Source organism: Brassica rapa, chromosome A09 (genome assembly GCF_000309985.2).
Source record: "Brassica rapa cultivar Chiifu-401-42 chromosome A09, CAAS_Brap_v3.01, whole genome shotgun sequence".
In the NCBI taxonomy this organism is placed as follows: domain Eukaryota; kingdom Viridiplantae; phylum Streptophyta; class Magnoliopsida; order Brassicales; family Brassicaceae; genus Brassica; species Brassica rapa.
In genome coordinates this window covers 36,760,178-36,777,451 of record NC_024803.2, presented here as the reverse complement: position 1 = coordinate 36,777,451, position 17,274 = coordinate 36,760,178, and the positions used below count along the sequence as shown (strand labels likewise).

At 35.9% G+C, this 17,274-nt stretch overlaps 2 protein-coding genes across 2 annotated transcripts; both read left to right on the top strand.

The window, feature by feature from the left end:
• The first annotated feature begins 2,607 nt into the window (after positions 1 to 2,607).
• LOC103841765 (pentatricopeptide repeat-containing protein At3g59040) lies at positions 2,608 to 6,044 on the top strand. The gene is made up of 6 exons (XM_009118327.3): positions 2,608 to 2,840; positions 3,251 to 3,566; positions 3,709 to 4,248; positions 4,324 to 4,448; positions 4,539 to 4,637; positions 5,123 to 6,044. The coding sequence occupies exons 1-6, from the start codon at positions 2,785 to 2,787 to the stop codon at positions 5,880 to 5,882; spliced, it is 1,896 nt and encodes a 631-aa protein (XP_009116575.1). The 5' UTR covers positions 2,608 to 2,784; the 3' UTR covers positions 5,883 to 6,044.
• Positions 6,045 to 6,174: 130 nt separating this feature from the next.
• On the top strand, positions 6,175 to 14,311 carry LOC103841762 (putative ribonuclease H protein At1g65750). Its single transcript, XM_033280091.1, has 6 exons — positions 6,175 to 7,869; positions 7,962 to 11,936; positions 12,138 to 12,246; positions 12,333 to 12,522; positions 13,080 to 13,198; positions 13,275 to 14,311. Exon 2 carries the CDS (start codon positions 10,074 to 10,076, stop codon positions 11,541 to 11,543), a length of 1,470 nt encoding a protein of 489 aa, XP_033135982.1. The 5' UTR covers positions 6,175 to 7,869; positions 7,962 to 10,073; the 3' UTR covers positions 11,544 to 11,936; positions 12,138 to 12,246; positions 12,333 to 12,522; positions 13,080 to 13,198; positions 13,275 to 14,311.
• The last annotated feature ends 2,963 nt before the right edge of the window (positions 14,312 to 17,274 follow it).

Below are 17,274 nucleotides of genomic sequence, written 5' to 3'. Positions count from 1 at the left end.
TATGAGCTCAAAGGCTTCAAAAACAGTTTAAATGGGCTTAGAAATACACTTAACGGGCCTTTGTTTATATTCTACAAAATTTAATAAAAACGTAGACGCAACAAAACAAAAGAAATCGGAAAACGTGAACGTGATAAAGAGTATATTCGTCCTTAACGCAACTTGCTTAACGCCTCCATTTTTGTGTTTAAACCATTCTTTTTTTAAACCGGACCCCGATAACGAACCGGATTCTTTTTAAATTATGACTCAATATGAACCGGGTTCATTTCAATTCAACCGTATTAAAATTGGATTTAGTCACAAATTAAAAATATAACTTAACTGTTTTTTTTGTTAATTATATAGTAAATTTTACAAACATAACTGAATTTTCTTACTAAAGTTTTCAATAGAAATGATTATAAATCAAATGTAGATACAAACTAAATAAAATTAAATGCAGAACTAATATCTAAACTATTAAGGTAGAAGTACAAATAATACTTACTCCTTAAAGTTACACAAAAATTACATTCTAATGCCACTGGAATTAAAACATGGTAGTTTTATCTCCTTACTAAACGTGATTAAACCTACGACATTGCCCCACATAATAACGGCGGCTTTCGTCGAGCTCTCCTCAGCTATAACACCAGCCTATGTAATCTCTCTCTCTCTCTCTCTCTCTCTCTCTCTCTCTCTCTCTCTCTCTCTCTCTCTCTGTTTTTGTCTCTGAAGTCGCAAAGTTGATTTATTTGATATGTGATTTGGGGTTTTGAAGATGATCCCTGGTGATCCAAAGCAGCTGGAGATCCTTACTGTACTTTCTTCGTGGGTCGAATCTCCTCTCATCTTACGTCGGAGGAGACTCTTCGTGAGGTAAGAGTATGTGTTTTATACGTGGAATTACACTTTTGCTGTAGGAGTGAGGATAAAGGTTCTTCTTTACAGGCTATGCATAAATACGGTAAAGTTAAGAGCTTTCGGCTGGTTAAACACATTGGTAAAGGCTTTGCAATTGCTCTGCTTTATGATCTTACTTCTGTTGGTTTGTACACATATTGTCTTAGCATAACTGTGTTGATTATACATTATGTTGTTACATTTTGTTTAGTGAGGGTGCTTCACGAGGATATGCTTTTGTGGAGTATGAGCCTGAGAAGGAGATGTGTCGTGCTTACGAGGTACTAGGTGATGCTTACTCTTTTTTTTGTTCTTTAAAGCTGTTTGAAATGTATATTTTCTGTATCAACAGTGGAGTTTAGTTGTCGGAAAGGAATGTTCTTTTGTGGTGGTTTCTTGTAGGATGCTCATCATTCATTTATTGATGGTCGAGAGATTATTGTTGATTATAAGAGGCAACAATTGATGCCTTGATGGATGATCAGGTGAGTGCCATTCTCTTACTATCCCCTAAGAATTAGGTCTTCATCATCCCTTAGATTAATCTTTGTTATTCTTCTCTGGAAAAGGAGATGGACTTGGTGGTAGGAAAGAATCTGGACAACTTCGTTTTAGAGGATGAGAAAGACCTTTTTGTGCTCCCTTTGCTCTCCTTCTTTTAGCATGTTCCAAACAACTATAACCAGCAGAGAGTATCCAGCTTCCACCAGAGAGAATATTATATCACGGACTTATTGGAGAAAACAAGTAACTATGCCGGCTAAGCATAGACTTTGACCCATGGGTATACCTTCCTAATATATATGAACCACATATATATTTTTGTAAACGTGAGGAAGCTCTAAGACATTCAATCTTGGAGAAAACAAGTAACTTTGACGGGTTTGTTCTAAAGCTTGCTCCTTTATATGATCTTGACCAAGCTCTAAGCCTGGCTCAAGTAGCCATATGTGATCTTCAGAGTTCTAGAGCAGACGGTAATTGTATTGCTTGTGGACTGTGGTACAAGTTAAAAAAAAAACACATGATGGACTCTGAGTCATTCTTTTCCAAATATCCACTGTGTTTTTGTTCTTTACAAAATTATACTGAAGTTTTTTTCTCAAAAATTGTGGTACAATTGTTTTTTTCGGTTACTTGCTTTCATTATTTTTTATGTTTCTGTCTAAATAATTTATTTGTTTTAAAAAATCAATATAAAATTTGAACTTATATTTAACTATAAATCCCAATATTAATAGTATAATTTCGTAAAACTATAAAAAACGTTAATATCTTACAATTTAATTTTTATTTTACCAAAATCGACATAATCTCATAGTTCATAAATAGATGCAAAACACATTGAACAGAACACATCATTGACAAAACTTATGAATTTATAACAAGAAAATAAAAATAATTGTTTATGACATTGTTAAAAGTTAAAAACATGAATAAACCCGTGCGGGTGCACGGGTCAAAGGCTAATTTTTGACTTAAATCTTAAACTAATTTTAAAATTTCAAATATTTTCCATTGTGAGTTATGAAAATTTTAAAATTAAATATAACAAAAAATATTGTTGTTACAAAAATATAACAAACAAATAAAAAATTACTTTTATGATTTGAAAGACAAAACTAATTAATAAGTCGACTTTTATAGCAAATTGCAAATAAACCTAGTTTTATACATCTGATTTGGACTCTTTTTTTTTAATTAACAGTTTAATTTGGTTCGACCACCGGTTTGGGTTAGGTTTAAAAACACAGGTGCTCAAGAAATACAAAAAGAAAGTAAAAGAAAAATAACAACTTCGAAATTTTAATTTTAAAGGATAAGAGAAGAATAGCTGCTCTCTTCTTCTTCGTCGTCCTCTTAAGCTGCTGCGACAGAGGAGAAAGCTACGAACTTTAGATGTCACAAACTGTAATTTTCAAGCCGTTCGTCTCAGTTCCATCAAGTAATCACAGGTTTCCTCTCCTCTCTTTCCTATCTACTTCCTTACCTTTTCTCGAACAACTCTCAGTTTGGTTAGGTTCTGGACATGCTCTGTTCTAGACTCTGTTTCGTCCTTCATTGCAAAAAGGCACCGCCTTTACGAGTTTCTGTGAAAACCCGTGCTGGGTTTCGTTTAATTCAATCGGTTGTGTAAGCTTAATCTGTAATCCTTAACGGGTTTATCGTTCACTGAAAGTCTCTCTGTGTTGGGGGTTTGGACATGCTCTGTTCTAGACTCTGTTTCGTCTTTCATTTTAAAAGCAACCGCCTTTACGAATCTCTGAGACAAAAACGTGATGTGGTTTCGTTTAATTCAATCGATTCGTATAAGCTTAAGCTGTTTCATTGACTGAAAGTCTCTGTGTGTTTATCTTTGTGTCAGAGAGAGGAAACTACAGAACAATAGTATTAATGTTGGTGTTAAAATCCAAAACCGGTTCAGAGTTGTTTGTATGGGGATGCTTGCCCCAAGGAAGTTTTTGCAAAAGAGGAGGAAGATGGAGGTTTTCAAAGATGCAGCAGATGAGGTTGATCAGAAGAGATGGAGAGGGCTAATGTTAGAGATCGAATCGGCTGGTTCTGCAGTTTCTGTCCTTAGGCAGTACAAAACTGACGGTGACCAAGGTCTTCCCAGGGACCTTGTTTTGGGTACTTTGGTTAGGTTCAAGCAGCTAAAGAAATGGAACCTCGTCAGTGAGGTATGGAGAATGAAACTGTTTTTACAATCTTTCAATCATGAAGTTAGTCTTGAATCTTGGTAGAGAGATATTAGATGAACCATCTTATAGTCTACTGTTAATATTTTAATATTTTGTTCACTTGTTTCATTTGATTTTGCAGATTCTTGAATGGCTTAGATACCAAAACTGGTGGAACTTCAGTGAAATGGACTTTCTGATGCTCATCACAGCTTACGGGAAGCTAGGAAACTTCAACGGAGCCGAGAGGGTTTTAAGCGTACTAAGCAAGATGGGATCGAGTCCAAACGTGATCTCCTACACCGCTCTCATGGAGTCTTACGGAAGAGGAGGCAAATGCAACAACGCTGAAGCCATATTCAGGAGGATGCAGTCCTCAGGGCCAGAGCCTTCTGCTGTGACTTATCAGATCATACTCAAGACGTTCGTGGAAGGGAACAAGTTTAAAGAAGCTGAAGAGGTTTTCGAGACTCTTTTAGATGAGAAGATATCTCCGTTGAAGCCGGATCAGAAGATGTATCACATGATGATATACATGTACAAGAAGGCTGGAAACTATGAGAAGGCTAGAAAAGTGTTTTCTTCAATGGCAGAGAAAGGAGTTCCAAAGTCTACTGTTACTTACAATAGTCTTATGTCCTTTGAAACTAACTATAAAGAAGTGTCAAAGATCTATGACCAGGTGATTCTGAATGATCCTTTCTAAGTATTGTGGCCTGTGATAGTAGTGATCTTAATCCTTTGTGTAACTTTGCAGATGCAAAGATCTGATATTCAACCTGACGTTGTAAGTTATGCTTTGCTTATCAAAGCATATGGAAGAGCAAGGAGAGAGGAGGAAGCTTTATCTGTTTTTGAAGAGATGCTTGATGCTGGTGTAAGGTCAGTTTCCAACAACTAGTTATTGCTGAAGATTCTACAGAATGGTCTCTCTTCTGGATATATTATTGTCTTTATTTATCGTTTTATCAGGCCAACGCATAAAGCTTATAACATTTTGCTTGATGCATTTGCTATTTCTGGAATGGTGGAGCAAGCAAAGACCGTTTTTAAAAGCATGCGACGGGACAGGTAAATAAGTAGTTATATCATATGAACCAGGCCTGCGGGTACTTCGGTTTTCCGTTAGTTTGGTTCAACATAAATCTTACCGAATTAACCCGAAATAAAGTTTGGTTCGGTATTCCGTTAGTTTGGTTTTTGAAAATCCTACAAAAGTTTTTGATTTTGGTTATATTTTGTTAAAATTTTGGATAAGTTCGGTTTAATTCGGTTAGTTCAGTTATTTTGGTTAGTTCGGTTTGAAATTCGGTTAGTTCTATTAGTTATGTTCGAGTTTTTGGTATGTTTGGTTATAACTTTTTCTAAAGAAAACCGAAGTAACAGATTGCCGAACCGAACCGAACCAAACTGAAAACCGAACTTTAAAAAAAAACTTACCGAATCGAACCGAACTAACTGAAAGTTTTGGTTCGGTTCGGTTCAAAATCCCAGCCTAATATGAACTGTGTTGCCTCTACATTTGAGATTGGTAACGGAACATAATTTTCTTGCAGATTTTATCCGGATCTCTGCTCTTACACAACAATGTTATCAGCGTATGTAAACGCTTCAGACATGGAGGGTGCTGAGAAATTCTTCAAGAGGATAAAAGTAGATGGTTTTGAGCCGAATATAGTAACCTATGGGACAATGATAAAAGGTTATGCCAAAGCAAACGATCTTGATAAGGTTATGGAGGTATATGAGAAAATGAGGTTAAGTGGCATCAAAGCGAACCAAACCATCTTAACAACGATCATGGATGCGTCTGGGAGGTGCAAGGATTTTGGGAGCGCTCTTAGTTGGTACAAGGAGATGGAGAGTTGTGGTGTTCCACCTGATCAGAAAGCTAAGAATGTGCTTTTATCATTGGCCTCAAGTCAAGATGAGCTGGAGGAAGCTAAGGAAGTTACTGGTCTCGTAGATGAGAAGACAACGAGCCTTGCTGGAGTCGATGGAACTGATGATGATGATGATGATGAAGACAATTATATCACTAGTAGTGATGAGGATGAAGATGATCTGGAGGAAGCTAAGGAAGTTACTGGTCTTATAGATGAGAAGACAACCATCCTTGCTGGTGTTTACCGAACTGATGATGATGATGATGAAGACAATTATATCACTAGTAGTGATGAAGATGAAGATGAGGATGAGGATGAAGAAGAAGATGATGATGTTGATGGTGCAAAAGAAACTGTGTTGTATGATAAAGCACAGGAAGGGTCTTTGGCTTATGTTGGCTCGCAGACGGAAGAACTTGTGGAGTTATGAAAACTACTATATGTTTTGTAATCATCAAATGAGATTTTGCAGAAGAGGACTTAATAGGTTGTCCATTATTTGTGTTTGTAGTTTACGAAATGAAATTGTTACTCAATCCTAAGAAACACAAGGTTTAGACTCCTTTGGTGGCTACCATTCTCATTTGCATAAGTTTTTAACTAATGAGCTGCATTGTCCGCCTGCAACAGATATACATAGTACAGGTAAGAACTTTGCCCTGTAGAGAGAGAGAGAGAGAGAGAGAGAGAGAGAGAGAGAGAGAGAGAGAGAGAGAGAGAGAGAGAGAGTTATGGTTTGAACTTTGAAGTATGACTTCTGCAATCATCCATCCCCTGTAATAAAATATCTTCTAAATCTTATGATATGTATAAATATAAACAAAGAGAGAAAGAGTGAGCAAAGATCATACTGCATGTCCAAGACTGGTTTAGGTGAATAGAAGTGGTCTCGCTAACTTTTGTCACTGGGTGTTATGATTAGATTAGGTGTATAGAATTGACTGTTAGCGAAACCGATGGTAGTTTAAGGAAGATAAACGAAGAAAAACATTAATTCATCATGTTCAAAACAAAAAAAAATCGCATCAAATTTAAGCAACAAAAAAAACATTAATCCATAAATATAGAAAATAACTTGGAGGCAAAAATTATGAAAGATTTGAGAGTAACATAAGTATGAAATATTTTTGTATAAAATTATTATGTTATAGTTACATGATTGTTTTACTCCAAAATCATCATAAATTAATGGAACCGTTTTAAAAACAACATTTTTATATTTAGATGAATTTATTAGACCTTTATTTTTTACAATCTTTAGAATATATCAAGAGGAAAAATTGATGACTCTTAAGAATGCTATTTTCGATAGTTATCTCCATGATAGTCTGAAATGCATACTTTTTATTTTCCTCATTCAAGAAGTTCATTTTGCAATTGTAATGATTTCTAGAGGTCATATGGTGTATCGTCGCCTCTTTTCTTAATATCATGATTTACTAATAACCAGAAACTTTGAAGTTTTGAGTAGATTTTCTGCCTTTTATTAATACTAGAGATTTTTTCCGCGGATTGTGTCTTATAAATTTATTTTATTTATAATATTATTTGTCGGTTTTTTTTTTATATTAACTTCTTGTTTTTCCAATGTTAGTTTTTCTTAATTTAAATTTATATCTAACAATAATAAAAGGGGAATAAGATCAATAGCTAGAGTGTCCACGTCAGCAATTAAAATCATCCAATGGGGTTGGTTCTTTCCTCCACGTCAAACCAAAATTGGATTGATCTTGGGCTGTTAATTTTTTTTGATCCGTGAAAAGGGAAGAAGCCCAAATCTGAGAAAATCTTATAATGTCGACATCTCATCTCTTTGCCCTTTCCCCTTCTTCTTTTAACTAAGATGCTTGACCATTTGTTGTGCCTCTTTGGATATCACGATCTATTCAAACTCCGATCAAAGCAAGTGTATCGGTTTCAGTTTTTACTTTGATTTCCTTGAAGCCCTAACTAGAAATCCGACAATAGATCCACTGTACAATCCTCCTTCCATGGAAACTCTTTCCTGTGTTTGTGCTCAATTCCAAGATGGGAGGCGAATGAGTATTCTTTGAAGCTTATTCAGATGATGAAGCTTACGCTGGCAGATAACTCCTTCCGACCGATCTCGAAGACGTCATCCCACGTGAAGAAGGAGGAGGAGGAGGAGCTAATTGGAAGAGTTGTAGCTGATAAAGTGGGGGAGATACGGAGGGAGCTCGAACGCCAGTGTGGAGTGTGCGCAAGCGCAAAAGCGTGGGACGAGGAGAATAAGGAAGTGAGAGTGGGACGCAGGGAGCAAAACCCACAAGCCATTTTCAGTGGAGACAGACAGACAGACACAAAGGTGTGTTCTAGACAGACTCACTGGTTGGTATTTTTCACTTATGGGCCGGCCACAAGAATGGGTCCGTAACGGAGCTGAGCTAAACAAGATAGTATGTCTTCACGATGTATCCCTTTCTTTGGTATTTTATTTTGGTTTATTTTAAAAATCTTTTGAATTTCAGTTATATAATCTTTATTTCAGTTATAGAAATAGTGGATTGCTGGAATTTCCAGCTAAAGGAAACAAATTATCATGGCAAGGGAGAAGAGGTAAAGGAAAAGGGGCAGTAAAGGTGAGATGTCGCTTAGACCGTGCCCTAGCTAATGAGGAATGGCACACGCTATTTCTATGTTCTCATACTGAATATTTAGGAATGGTGGCATCTGACCACCGACCTTTGGTGGCTTTCCTTGATGATAAAGTTCTAAGGAGAAAAGGTCAATTTAGATTTGATAAGAGATGGGTTGGTCAAGAGGGCTTAATGGATTCAATTACAATGGGATGGTCGGAATATAAGGAAGGAAGTGAGAATGGTATAGTGGAAAAGATTAGTAATTGTCGTCGCCAAATTGGAAAATGGCGTAAAAATAATCCCCCTTTTGGAAAGGATAAAATTGCGGAGTTGCAGAAGGCTTTAGAGGAGGTACAAACTGATGATACTAGGTCTCAGGAGGATATATTGGAGGTGTCCGGGAAGCTACAAGAGGCATATAAGGATGAAGAGGAGTATTGACACCAAAAAAGTAGGAATATGTGGTATTCATCTAGGGATCTTAATACAAAATTTTACCACGCTTTGACTAAGCAACGAAGAGTACGTAATAGGATTGTTGGATTACATGATGTAGCTGGAAATTGGATTACAGAGGATAATGGAGTTGAAAAAGTAGCGGTAGACTATTTTGAAGAACTTTTTAGTACCACTTCTCCATCTGAGTTTGATGATTTTCTGTCGGAAATAACACCAGGAATCACTCCTCAGATAAACCGATGGTTATTGAGAATGGCAACTGAAGTCGAGGTTAGAGAGGCTCTATTTATGATGCATCCAGAAAAGGCACCAGGACCGGATGGCATGACTGCTCTTTTCTTTCAACATTCATGGCATATTATTAAAAATGATTTGGTAGAGATGGTGAATAATTTTTTGGTTTCGGGGGAAATGGATCCAAGGTTAAACATTACTAATATTTGTATGATTCCAAAGACAGAACGGCCTACAAGGATGACGGAGTTGCGACCAATCAGTTTATGTAATGTGGGGTATAAAATAATATCGAAGGTTTTGTGTCAACGGTTGAAGGTCTATTTACCCTCTCTCGTTTCAGAGACTCAATCGGCGTTTGTGGCAGGGCGTTTGATTTCTGATAATATTCTTATAGCTCAGGAAATGTTCCATGGTTTAAGGACAAATAAGGCGTGTCAAAGGAAGTATATGGCAGTTAAAACGGATATGAGTAAAGCGTACGATAGGATAGAATGGTCTTTTATTAAAGCATTATTGGAGAAGATGGGTTTCCATCAGCACTGGATTAAATTAATGATGGAGTGCATCTCCTCAGTTCAATATAGGATTCTGCTAAATGGACAACCACGGGGACTCATTGTACCACACAGAGGTTTACGACAAGGAGATCCGTTGTCCCCTTATTTATTTATTTTGTGTACTGAGGCATTGATTGCTAATATTAAGAAGGCGGAGAGAGGGAAACAATTAACAGGGATTAAGGTAGCCAGAGCTTGTCCATCGATTTCACATTTGTTTTTTGCGGATGATAGCTTATTTTTCTGCAAGGCTCAAAAGGAAGAATGTCACACTATTCTAAGGATCTTAAAAGAGTATGAGGTGGTTTCTGGACAGTTGATAAATTTTGAAAAGTCGTCGATTCAATTTGGACACAAAATTGAGGAATCGGTCAGGCAGGAGCTAAGAGATATTCTGGGAATTCAGAATTTGGGGGGGAATGGGATCTTATCTAGGTTTACCGGAAAATATTGGGGGCTCCAAGATTCAAGTTTTTGGCTTTGTGCAGGATCGTCTAAACAGCAGGGTCAACGGTTGGACTTTTAAGTTTTTCACGAAAGGAGGAAAGGAAGTGATTATTAAATCAGTGATTACGGCATTGCCGAATCATACGATGTCGTGTTACCGTTTACCTAAGGCAACCACAAAAAAACTGACGAGTGCGGTGGCACAATTTTGGTGGAATCCTGGGGGTAGTTCAAGAGGTATCGAAATCATGGGATAAAGTTTGCGTCAGTAAGGAAGAAGGGGGTTTAGGTTTTAAGGATATAACATACTTCAATACCGCAATGCTTGGTAAGCAGTTATGGAGGCTGATAGAAAAGCCAAACACTTTATTCTCTAGAGTTTTCAAGGGGAGGTATTTTCGGCATGTCTCACCTCTTGAACCGATCCGTTCATACTCTCCGTCCTATGGTTGGAGGAGTATTGTATCTGCTAGATCTTTGGTAAGCAAAGGACTAATCAAACGGGTGGGAACAGGATCTTCTATATCAGTATGGAACGATCCTTGGCTCCCAACCACTCGCCCGAGACCAGCCAATAAAAATCAACATCATTTGTATCCCGATCTCACAGTGGCTTCACTTATTGATCCCACTTCGCGACAATGGAATTCGCAGGTCCTACGGGATTTGGTAGATCCTCACGATGTGAAAATCATAGAAAGTATACCACTGAGCAGACATCAGATGGTCGATAGAGACGGATGGCATTTCACACACAATGGAAAATTCACGGTTAAATCAGGATACCAGGTGGAGCGAATTTATCCGGACAGAGAACGACCACCATTATTGATGGGACCAACAGTTGACGTTCTGAAGGCTTTTTGTTGGAAAATCAGGTGTCCACCAAAAATAAAACATTTTCTTTGGCAATTGGTTTCAGGGTGTGTGGCAGTTAAGAAGAATCTGAAGGCGCGAGGAATGCAAGGTGAGATAGGTTGTGCAAGATGTGGAGCGGAGGAGGAATCGATTAATCATGTATTTTTTGAATGTCCTCCAGCACGTCGGGTTTGGGCTCTTTCCAAGATTCCAACAAATCCAGCCGTCTTCCCAACGAGTTCTCTTTTTACGAACATGGATCATCTTTTTTGGCGGATTGTCCCGCAGATGGAGGATCATCAGTTTGCTTGGATACTATGGTATATTTGGAAAGGAAGAAATAATAAGGTCTTTAGTAATTTGGATATGGATCCTAAGGATACTCTTAAGTTGGCAGAAACGGAATCGACACTCTGGGCAGAGGCACAACTTTTGAATGAACAGAGAACGGTAACACAGGTACAGGTTACGTCTCATCCATCAATTCCCGGACGATGGTGTTTTACAGATGGCTCGTGGAAAGAGGGTGATACTTTCTCTGGTCAAGGTTGGTTTAGTTCTTTAGAAGGCTTTGAGGGACTGATGGGCGCAAGGAACGTCCGGGCTACTTTAACCCCCTTGCATGCAGAGATGGAGGTGCTATTATGGGCTATGGAATGTATGCGAAATTTAAGACAATTTCAGGTTACATTTGCAACGGATTGTTCTCAATTGGTGAAGATGGTTTCGGAACCAGAAGAATGGCCAGCTTTTGCAAGTTATTTGGTAGATATTCAGAACCTGAAGGAGAGTTTTATACGATCAGAGATCATTCATGTACCAAGAACGCAAAATACGAAGGCGGATAGTCTAGCACGCAGTGCCAGGATTCAGCCGTCTTTCGTCGTTCACATGGATCAACATCTCCCAATTTGGTTTTCAGGGTCAATATGAGTCTGTAATGTTGTCGACAAAAAAAAAAAAATCTTTATTTGTTATGCTAATGGTATTAGGGGATTTTTTGGAACAAATGTATTACATTTAGTTTCGTGCTTTTGTAATATCAACGAGATTAAGATTGAAGAAGTAAAGTATATGAATCTTACATTGTCGGCGGTAGCTATATTAGTTAATGTCGGTTTGGTTTTCTTTCGGATTCGATCTCATACATTAAACTCACAAACAAAATTAACTTGGTTTGGTTTGTAGTTGGGAATGGGATTGATTAGGTTTTGGACAGTCCAAGGAAGTGGGGACATCGTTGATAAAGACAGCAAGAAAATCGTGTCAACGTGTTCAAGTTCATTGCATTTTTCATAAGAGACTATATCCGTATACATATACAATGTACATGTTCTTTCTCAAATATATTGTGCATTTTGGATCAAAGTAAACGCATTATCTACTTTTATAGATGTTGCTTGATTGTCAATTTCAAACCACCCAAGTAGATTAGGCGCTTCTGATAAGCTTTCAAACTCTGTTTATATCTTACAGCTATTGATGGAAACTCATTAGTCTTCGTGATTCTGTTTTTTTTTTTTGAAGATTACAAGCTGAGGAATCTCATGAGGATTTTAAGATGTAGCGTTGAACTGGAGGAAAAGATGTTGATATAAAATTATCTACCAAACAAGCGTGTACATTTTCATATTCGGTAGGTGCTTACTTTTTTGTATCCTGTTTCAAGTTTCTTTTACGAAAAAAACAGCGACTTTAATTTCTTTCCCTATTGTCAATTAGATGTAGAGCATAGACCCTTTGGATTAGCCAAAACGGATATACATAATCCAAGGGAAAGGAAGAGGGAAGGCTTCAACCGTAGAGGATATGAGTCGTGTGGATCAGAAAGAAGTCTCAGGCAGATCTCAGCGCTAATTCTTATCTACTATCCCAGGGGACAAAGCCTGCTTATGGTTCTTTTGATCAAACGGTGCGTATTTGGAACATTGAACCTCACACTGAACTAATATCTTTGTCTTATGCTTAATTATAAACGTTTGCTTCTTTGTGATTTTACAACTGCGAACATTTATATATGTTTTTGCTATTAGTGTAGTTTCTATTGAGTTTTTGAGGCATATTGCATAAATGTTGGTCTTGATGACCTTTTATTAATCTAACAGATTAATCTAACAGATGACAAAAAAGAAAAAGAAGCTAGAATCACTTTCAGCGTAACATCAATGAACTCTCATATTAAACAAACCCGTGATTATTGATTCTATTATTAAGAAAAGTAATCTGATACAAGATTGATATATTAATTATCATTATATTTAAAAATAATATGAGTTTCTCAGCAACTGATGCATTTGTTTGAAGTGGTCTCTCTGCAATAGGTAGCAAGTATATCAACATACGTATAGTTTGGTGTTCGTTACTTTGTTTTACTTCTCTTTTAGTGTTTCTATACCTGATTTTTTTTTTACTGAGATGTTTTGACAATTTAAGAATGAAACTAAGATGTGTTTCTGATATATCTGACAGGAAAACCTGGTTACGATTATCAAAGCTTTATCAGATTATGTTCATAGCAAAGGGCTTAAGCTTGGAATCTACTCTGATGCTGAGTATGTGTATATACACAACTGCCACTCATTATTATGGTAATGCAAGTGCAAAGCAGAGTTATTAAGATTTTTGATCTAACCACTAACAATTTTAACAATACCTCTCATTTAGGTTCATAAGAGATCAGAGATCGCTGGTGATATAGATTGGTGCCAGTTTCATCTTTTGCGACGTATCTCCTTGATGTTTGAATGACCATATTGAAACATACAAGCCGAAGGAGGGAACATACGACTTGGTAGCAACCAGAGATATCTCATTACAGAACAAGTTCCATACAAAAGAAATGGAATCTATAGAGATAACTACTCTAGAAGATGAGAACGAGATAAAAATCGTTCTTGCTGAGTCCAAGGAAAGGAAGCCAGCGAGGAAATGGTGGAGCTACTGAAGCAGTTGCAGCAAGCAACTCAAGAAGCTGATGAAGGGAGATCATCCTGGCCTTGCTTGTGAAAAGCTGCGAATGTTTTGAGAAGAGGCAAAGGAAGAAAAGGCTCGACCAGGTACAATTGAGAGCAGTTTATTTGCAGCTAAGAAGAAATTGAGGCTGCTAAAGATTTTTAGAGATTGGCATTAGCTGTTGCCATCAAGGTTTTCGAGAGCGAACATGCTTTCAAGTAAAACAATGTTGATTGTCCGTCAAGCCTAACACTGTTACTAACAGAGTAATATGAGCTTAGCAAGTGTACTCATGAGGCTTAAGAAAAAGCCAACACAAGGGTTGCAGAAATTCTGAGATCGAGGTAGCCAAAGAAACAGAGAAAATAAGCAAAGAGAGGTTGGAATAAATAAACAAAGATATGGTTGGGAAAATGGAGACACTCGCAGAAGCAACTGAGAAGGCTAAGAAGGCTAAAGAAAGAAGTTTGGTGTAGAGCAAGAGGCAAAAAAATGGAGGAAGAACATGTAGTAAAGAGAAAGATTGGTGATAATGGAGCGAACATTGAGAATATTCAAAGGAAGGTCTTATGGGACGAAGCTGCTGCAATGTTTCGGGTACATTACCAAAAAAAATAGTAGCTTAAAAATTCAAAGGATACCAAAATAGAAATAAAGAAATAACAATCATAAACAAGTTTGGTTAACTTCTAATCTTTTTTTGCTTAATGTACATTTTAATATTAAGAAAAAGCTAATTTTGAGTTCTATTTTAAAACTTTTACAATTCTTTATATAAAATTATAATATTTGAAAATAATCCGGGCGTAGCCCGAAACCGTCTCTAGTGTTTATAATTTTTCATTTTTCTTGTCGTAGATGGAGAATTATATTTTTTATTGATGGTTTTTTGTATGTGAAAGTGACATAAACTTTTTGAAATTTTTAAATAATGTTATATATAGTACGATTAACACATTAAAGAAGAGAAACATATTCAGACACATTTTACACAGGTTTTATATGCATAATTTTAAACATTATATATGTATATATTATAAGTTTGAAACATGTAAATGCTTTCTAAAACTAAATACTTGTTCTGAGTTTACATAACTTATCGAAAATTTTATTTCTTTTTAAATTCAAATCACAGAAAAAATATCAAAAAGTCAGTATAGATGGGTTTTTTGGGCTTTTAAATCAACACTGAAAAATTACATGAATCAGATAACAACAGTTTTATAAACGACTGGATAAAATTTGACCGAGCCAAAGATTTTCACACAATATGTTCTTTCTTCTTCAAATTGCGAAGAGCCTATAGGCACAAGAAAAAAATCATAATTTTTGTTTCACTTATATAACATTTTTTCTCCTTTACACATGGAGTTTATTACACTGCTATAAGCAATGGAGAACTCTATTCATATATAAGATTCACATCTATGCATTTTGACAAAGAAGAATTTTAGCCATCTTTAGTTTCGGAATGGACCAACTTCAGTTATATACACTATATTTTCTCTATGATTCAAAACTTACAATTTTAATATATGTGCAGATTTCCATGTGAAAAGGCACACACACCATCTATCATTTAACCTATTACTTTTTCCAAAGTAAATACTATAATCCTCGTTTGGTTAACTCCACAAACTAATCTATTTGGATCAGTTTACCAAAAAATATGGATACTAATGTCAGAAAATAATATAAACACTATCAACAATAAATATTGGTACAAGACTATTTGGTTCAAGGAACATATTCCACGTTTATATCATGGCTGGTTTTGCGGAGAAGACTGCCAACCAAGGATCGCTTGAGGCGTTGGAAGTTAAATGTCTCCGGAACGTGCGTCCTTTGTAATATGGAAATAGAGACTCACCATCATCTCTTCTTTGAGTGCTCTTTCTCTCGCTTGATATGGGAGCTTGTTGCTGCTGAAGTTTGGATTTCTCCTCCGGCTGATCTACGCTCTGTTGCAGCCTAGATCAATCAACCTCGCGTCAACGCAGATGCACATGCTACTCCATTCATCAAGCTCTACTTTCAGTCAGCCATCTACCTGTTGTGGAAAGAGCGTAATGCTCGTGTGTTCACAACTGTCTCCTCACCTTCATCAGTCATCCTTGCCTCTCTCGACCGTATGATGCGTGTCCGTCTCCTCTCTTACCCGGCAAGTTCTTCTTTCTCCTCTTTTCTACTTCTTTTTATATTTCTTGTATAAGATCTCCTTAAGATTTTTTTTTACCTTGAGTTGTTGTTGGTTGTTTTTGTTTCCTTGCTGTAATAAGTTGTTTAAAAACAACAGTGTAACCTTTCAGAAAATGATAATCTTAATATCTTACAAAAAAAAATAACAAATATTGACTTATTTATGTGAATATATATTTTATTTTAAATCATTATAGTGGACGAAGAAAACACCATAATTTGTACAACAAATTTTTTTAGATTCACCTCATCATACTCACCATTTTACCATTTTAATTACATAATTTTACATGAGCTTCTCCACCCTTCCCGATTATTTTCTCTTTATTTATAACTACAATATAAAGTTATAAACTATATATATTATAAATTAATAATTTATTTACCCTTGAAGTCTAATGATTAAAAATAGAACATAATTCAATATAGATATATGATTCTATCAATAAATTAGCAGTTACAAATTTGAAATTTCTAGAAATATCAAAAGTTGTATGTTAATTAATTATTTTCTAAATGACATTTATTTTTAGTTTTTTTTGGATGAGAATATTTTGGCTGAGGTGGATAGTGTCAAAAGCTTTGAATTTATTCCTTTTATATAGTAGGATTGAAATGTCTATAAAATTATGGAGTAATGAGTTTTTCGTTTCTAACAAAAGACGTTATTAGGTACCAACGACACTTCTATATAACCTTCATTTTCGTGCTTTAACGAATCAAATCAATCAAATTTCAGTCACTGAATCGAATTCATTAGTTTATAAAGATTTTTCTAATTATATTTATTTGGTAACCAAACTTCTACTTTACAAGGGAAGGTAATTCGAAGATAGCCGACAGTCTTATATCACTATATATTACGACGTTAACATATCAACGAATACGACCAGTTCCATGACAATGATTGTATCATTTGCAATTAACTGTATTGGCTTAGAGAAAAGATTAATTTATTAAGATTCGAGTGAGATATGACCCTATGCTTGAGTTTAGGTGAAAATGATTATCATACTGATTAACCAAACATGCTTTCTACACAAGTAACTAATCAATAATAAAAAAAACTAACCAATATGAAAACCTCATAACAAAAAAAATATGAATTTTTAATCCAAGCTAGGTATTTTTTCCTTACTTTCAAATTTTTACTTCTGTAAACAAGATCAAACTCAAGATACTAGTCTTTTTTCTCAAGAATTTATGTAACTTCGAACCAAAAGCTGTCCAACCTTCCGGCCAAATCATATATACAATCCAAATCAATTGTGAATGTGATGAAATGAGAGCAACATGCATAGATTTGTTGCAACATAAAGTGAAAAGACAAGATGAGGCACTGCATAGAGTTGATAATCCTCGCCTATATTCATAGAAACCTAGTAAAATATTCAAACATACGGCCTTAAAGCTCTAGATCCAAGTATTTTTTTTTGCTTGATACGAAATACTATTAAATGATCAATCCTATATATCAATATACAGCAACATCAAAACATGGTAATCACGTTTT

Bases quoted from the DNA above. Each gene is read 5' to 3' on its own strand.
- LOC103841762 (XM_033280091.1), top strand. From the start codon at position 10,074: ATGCTTGGTAAGCAGTTATGGAGGCTGATAGAAAAGCCAAACACTTTA.
- LOC103841765 (XM_009118327.3), top strand. From the start codon at position 2,785: ATGTCACAAACTGTAATTTTCAAGCCGTTCGTCTCAGTTCCATCAAGT. The intron at 3,567-3,708 runs GTATGGAGAATG...TTGATTTTGCAG, and splicing joins AATGGAACCTCGTCAGTGAG to ATTCTTGAATGGCTTAGATA. The intron at 4,249-4,323 runs GTGATTCTGAAT...GTAACTTTGCAG, and splicing joins TGTCAAAGATCTATGACCAG to ATGCAAAGATCTGATATTCA.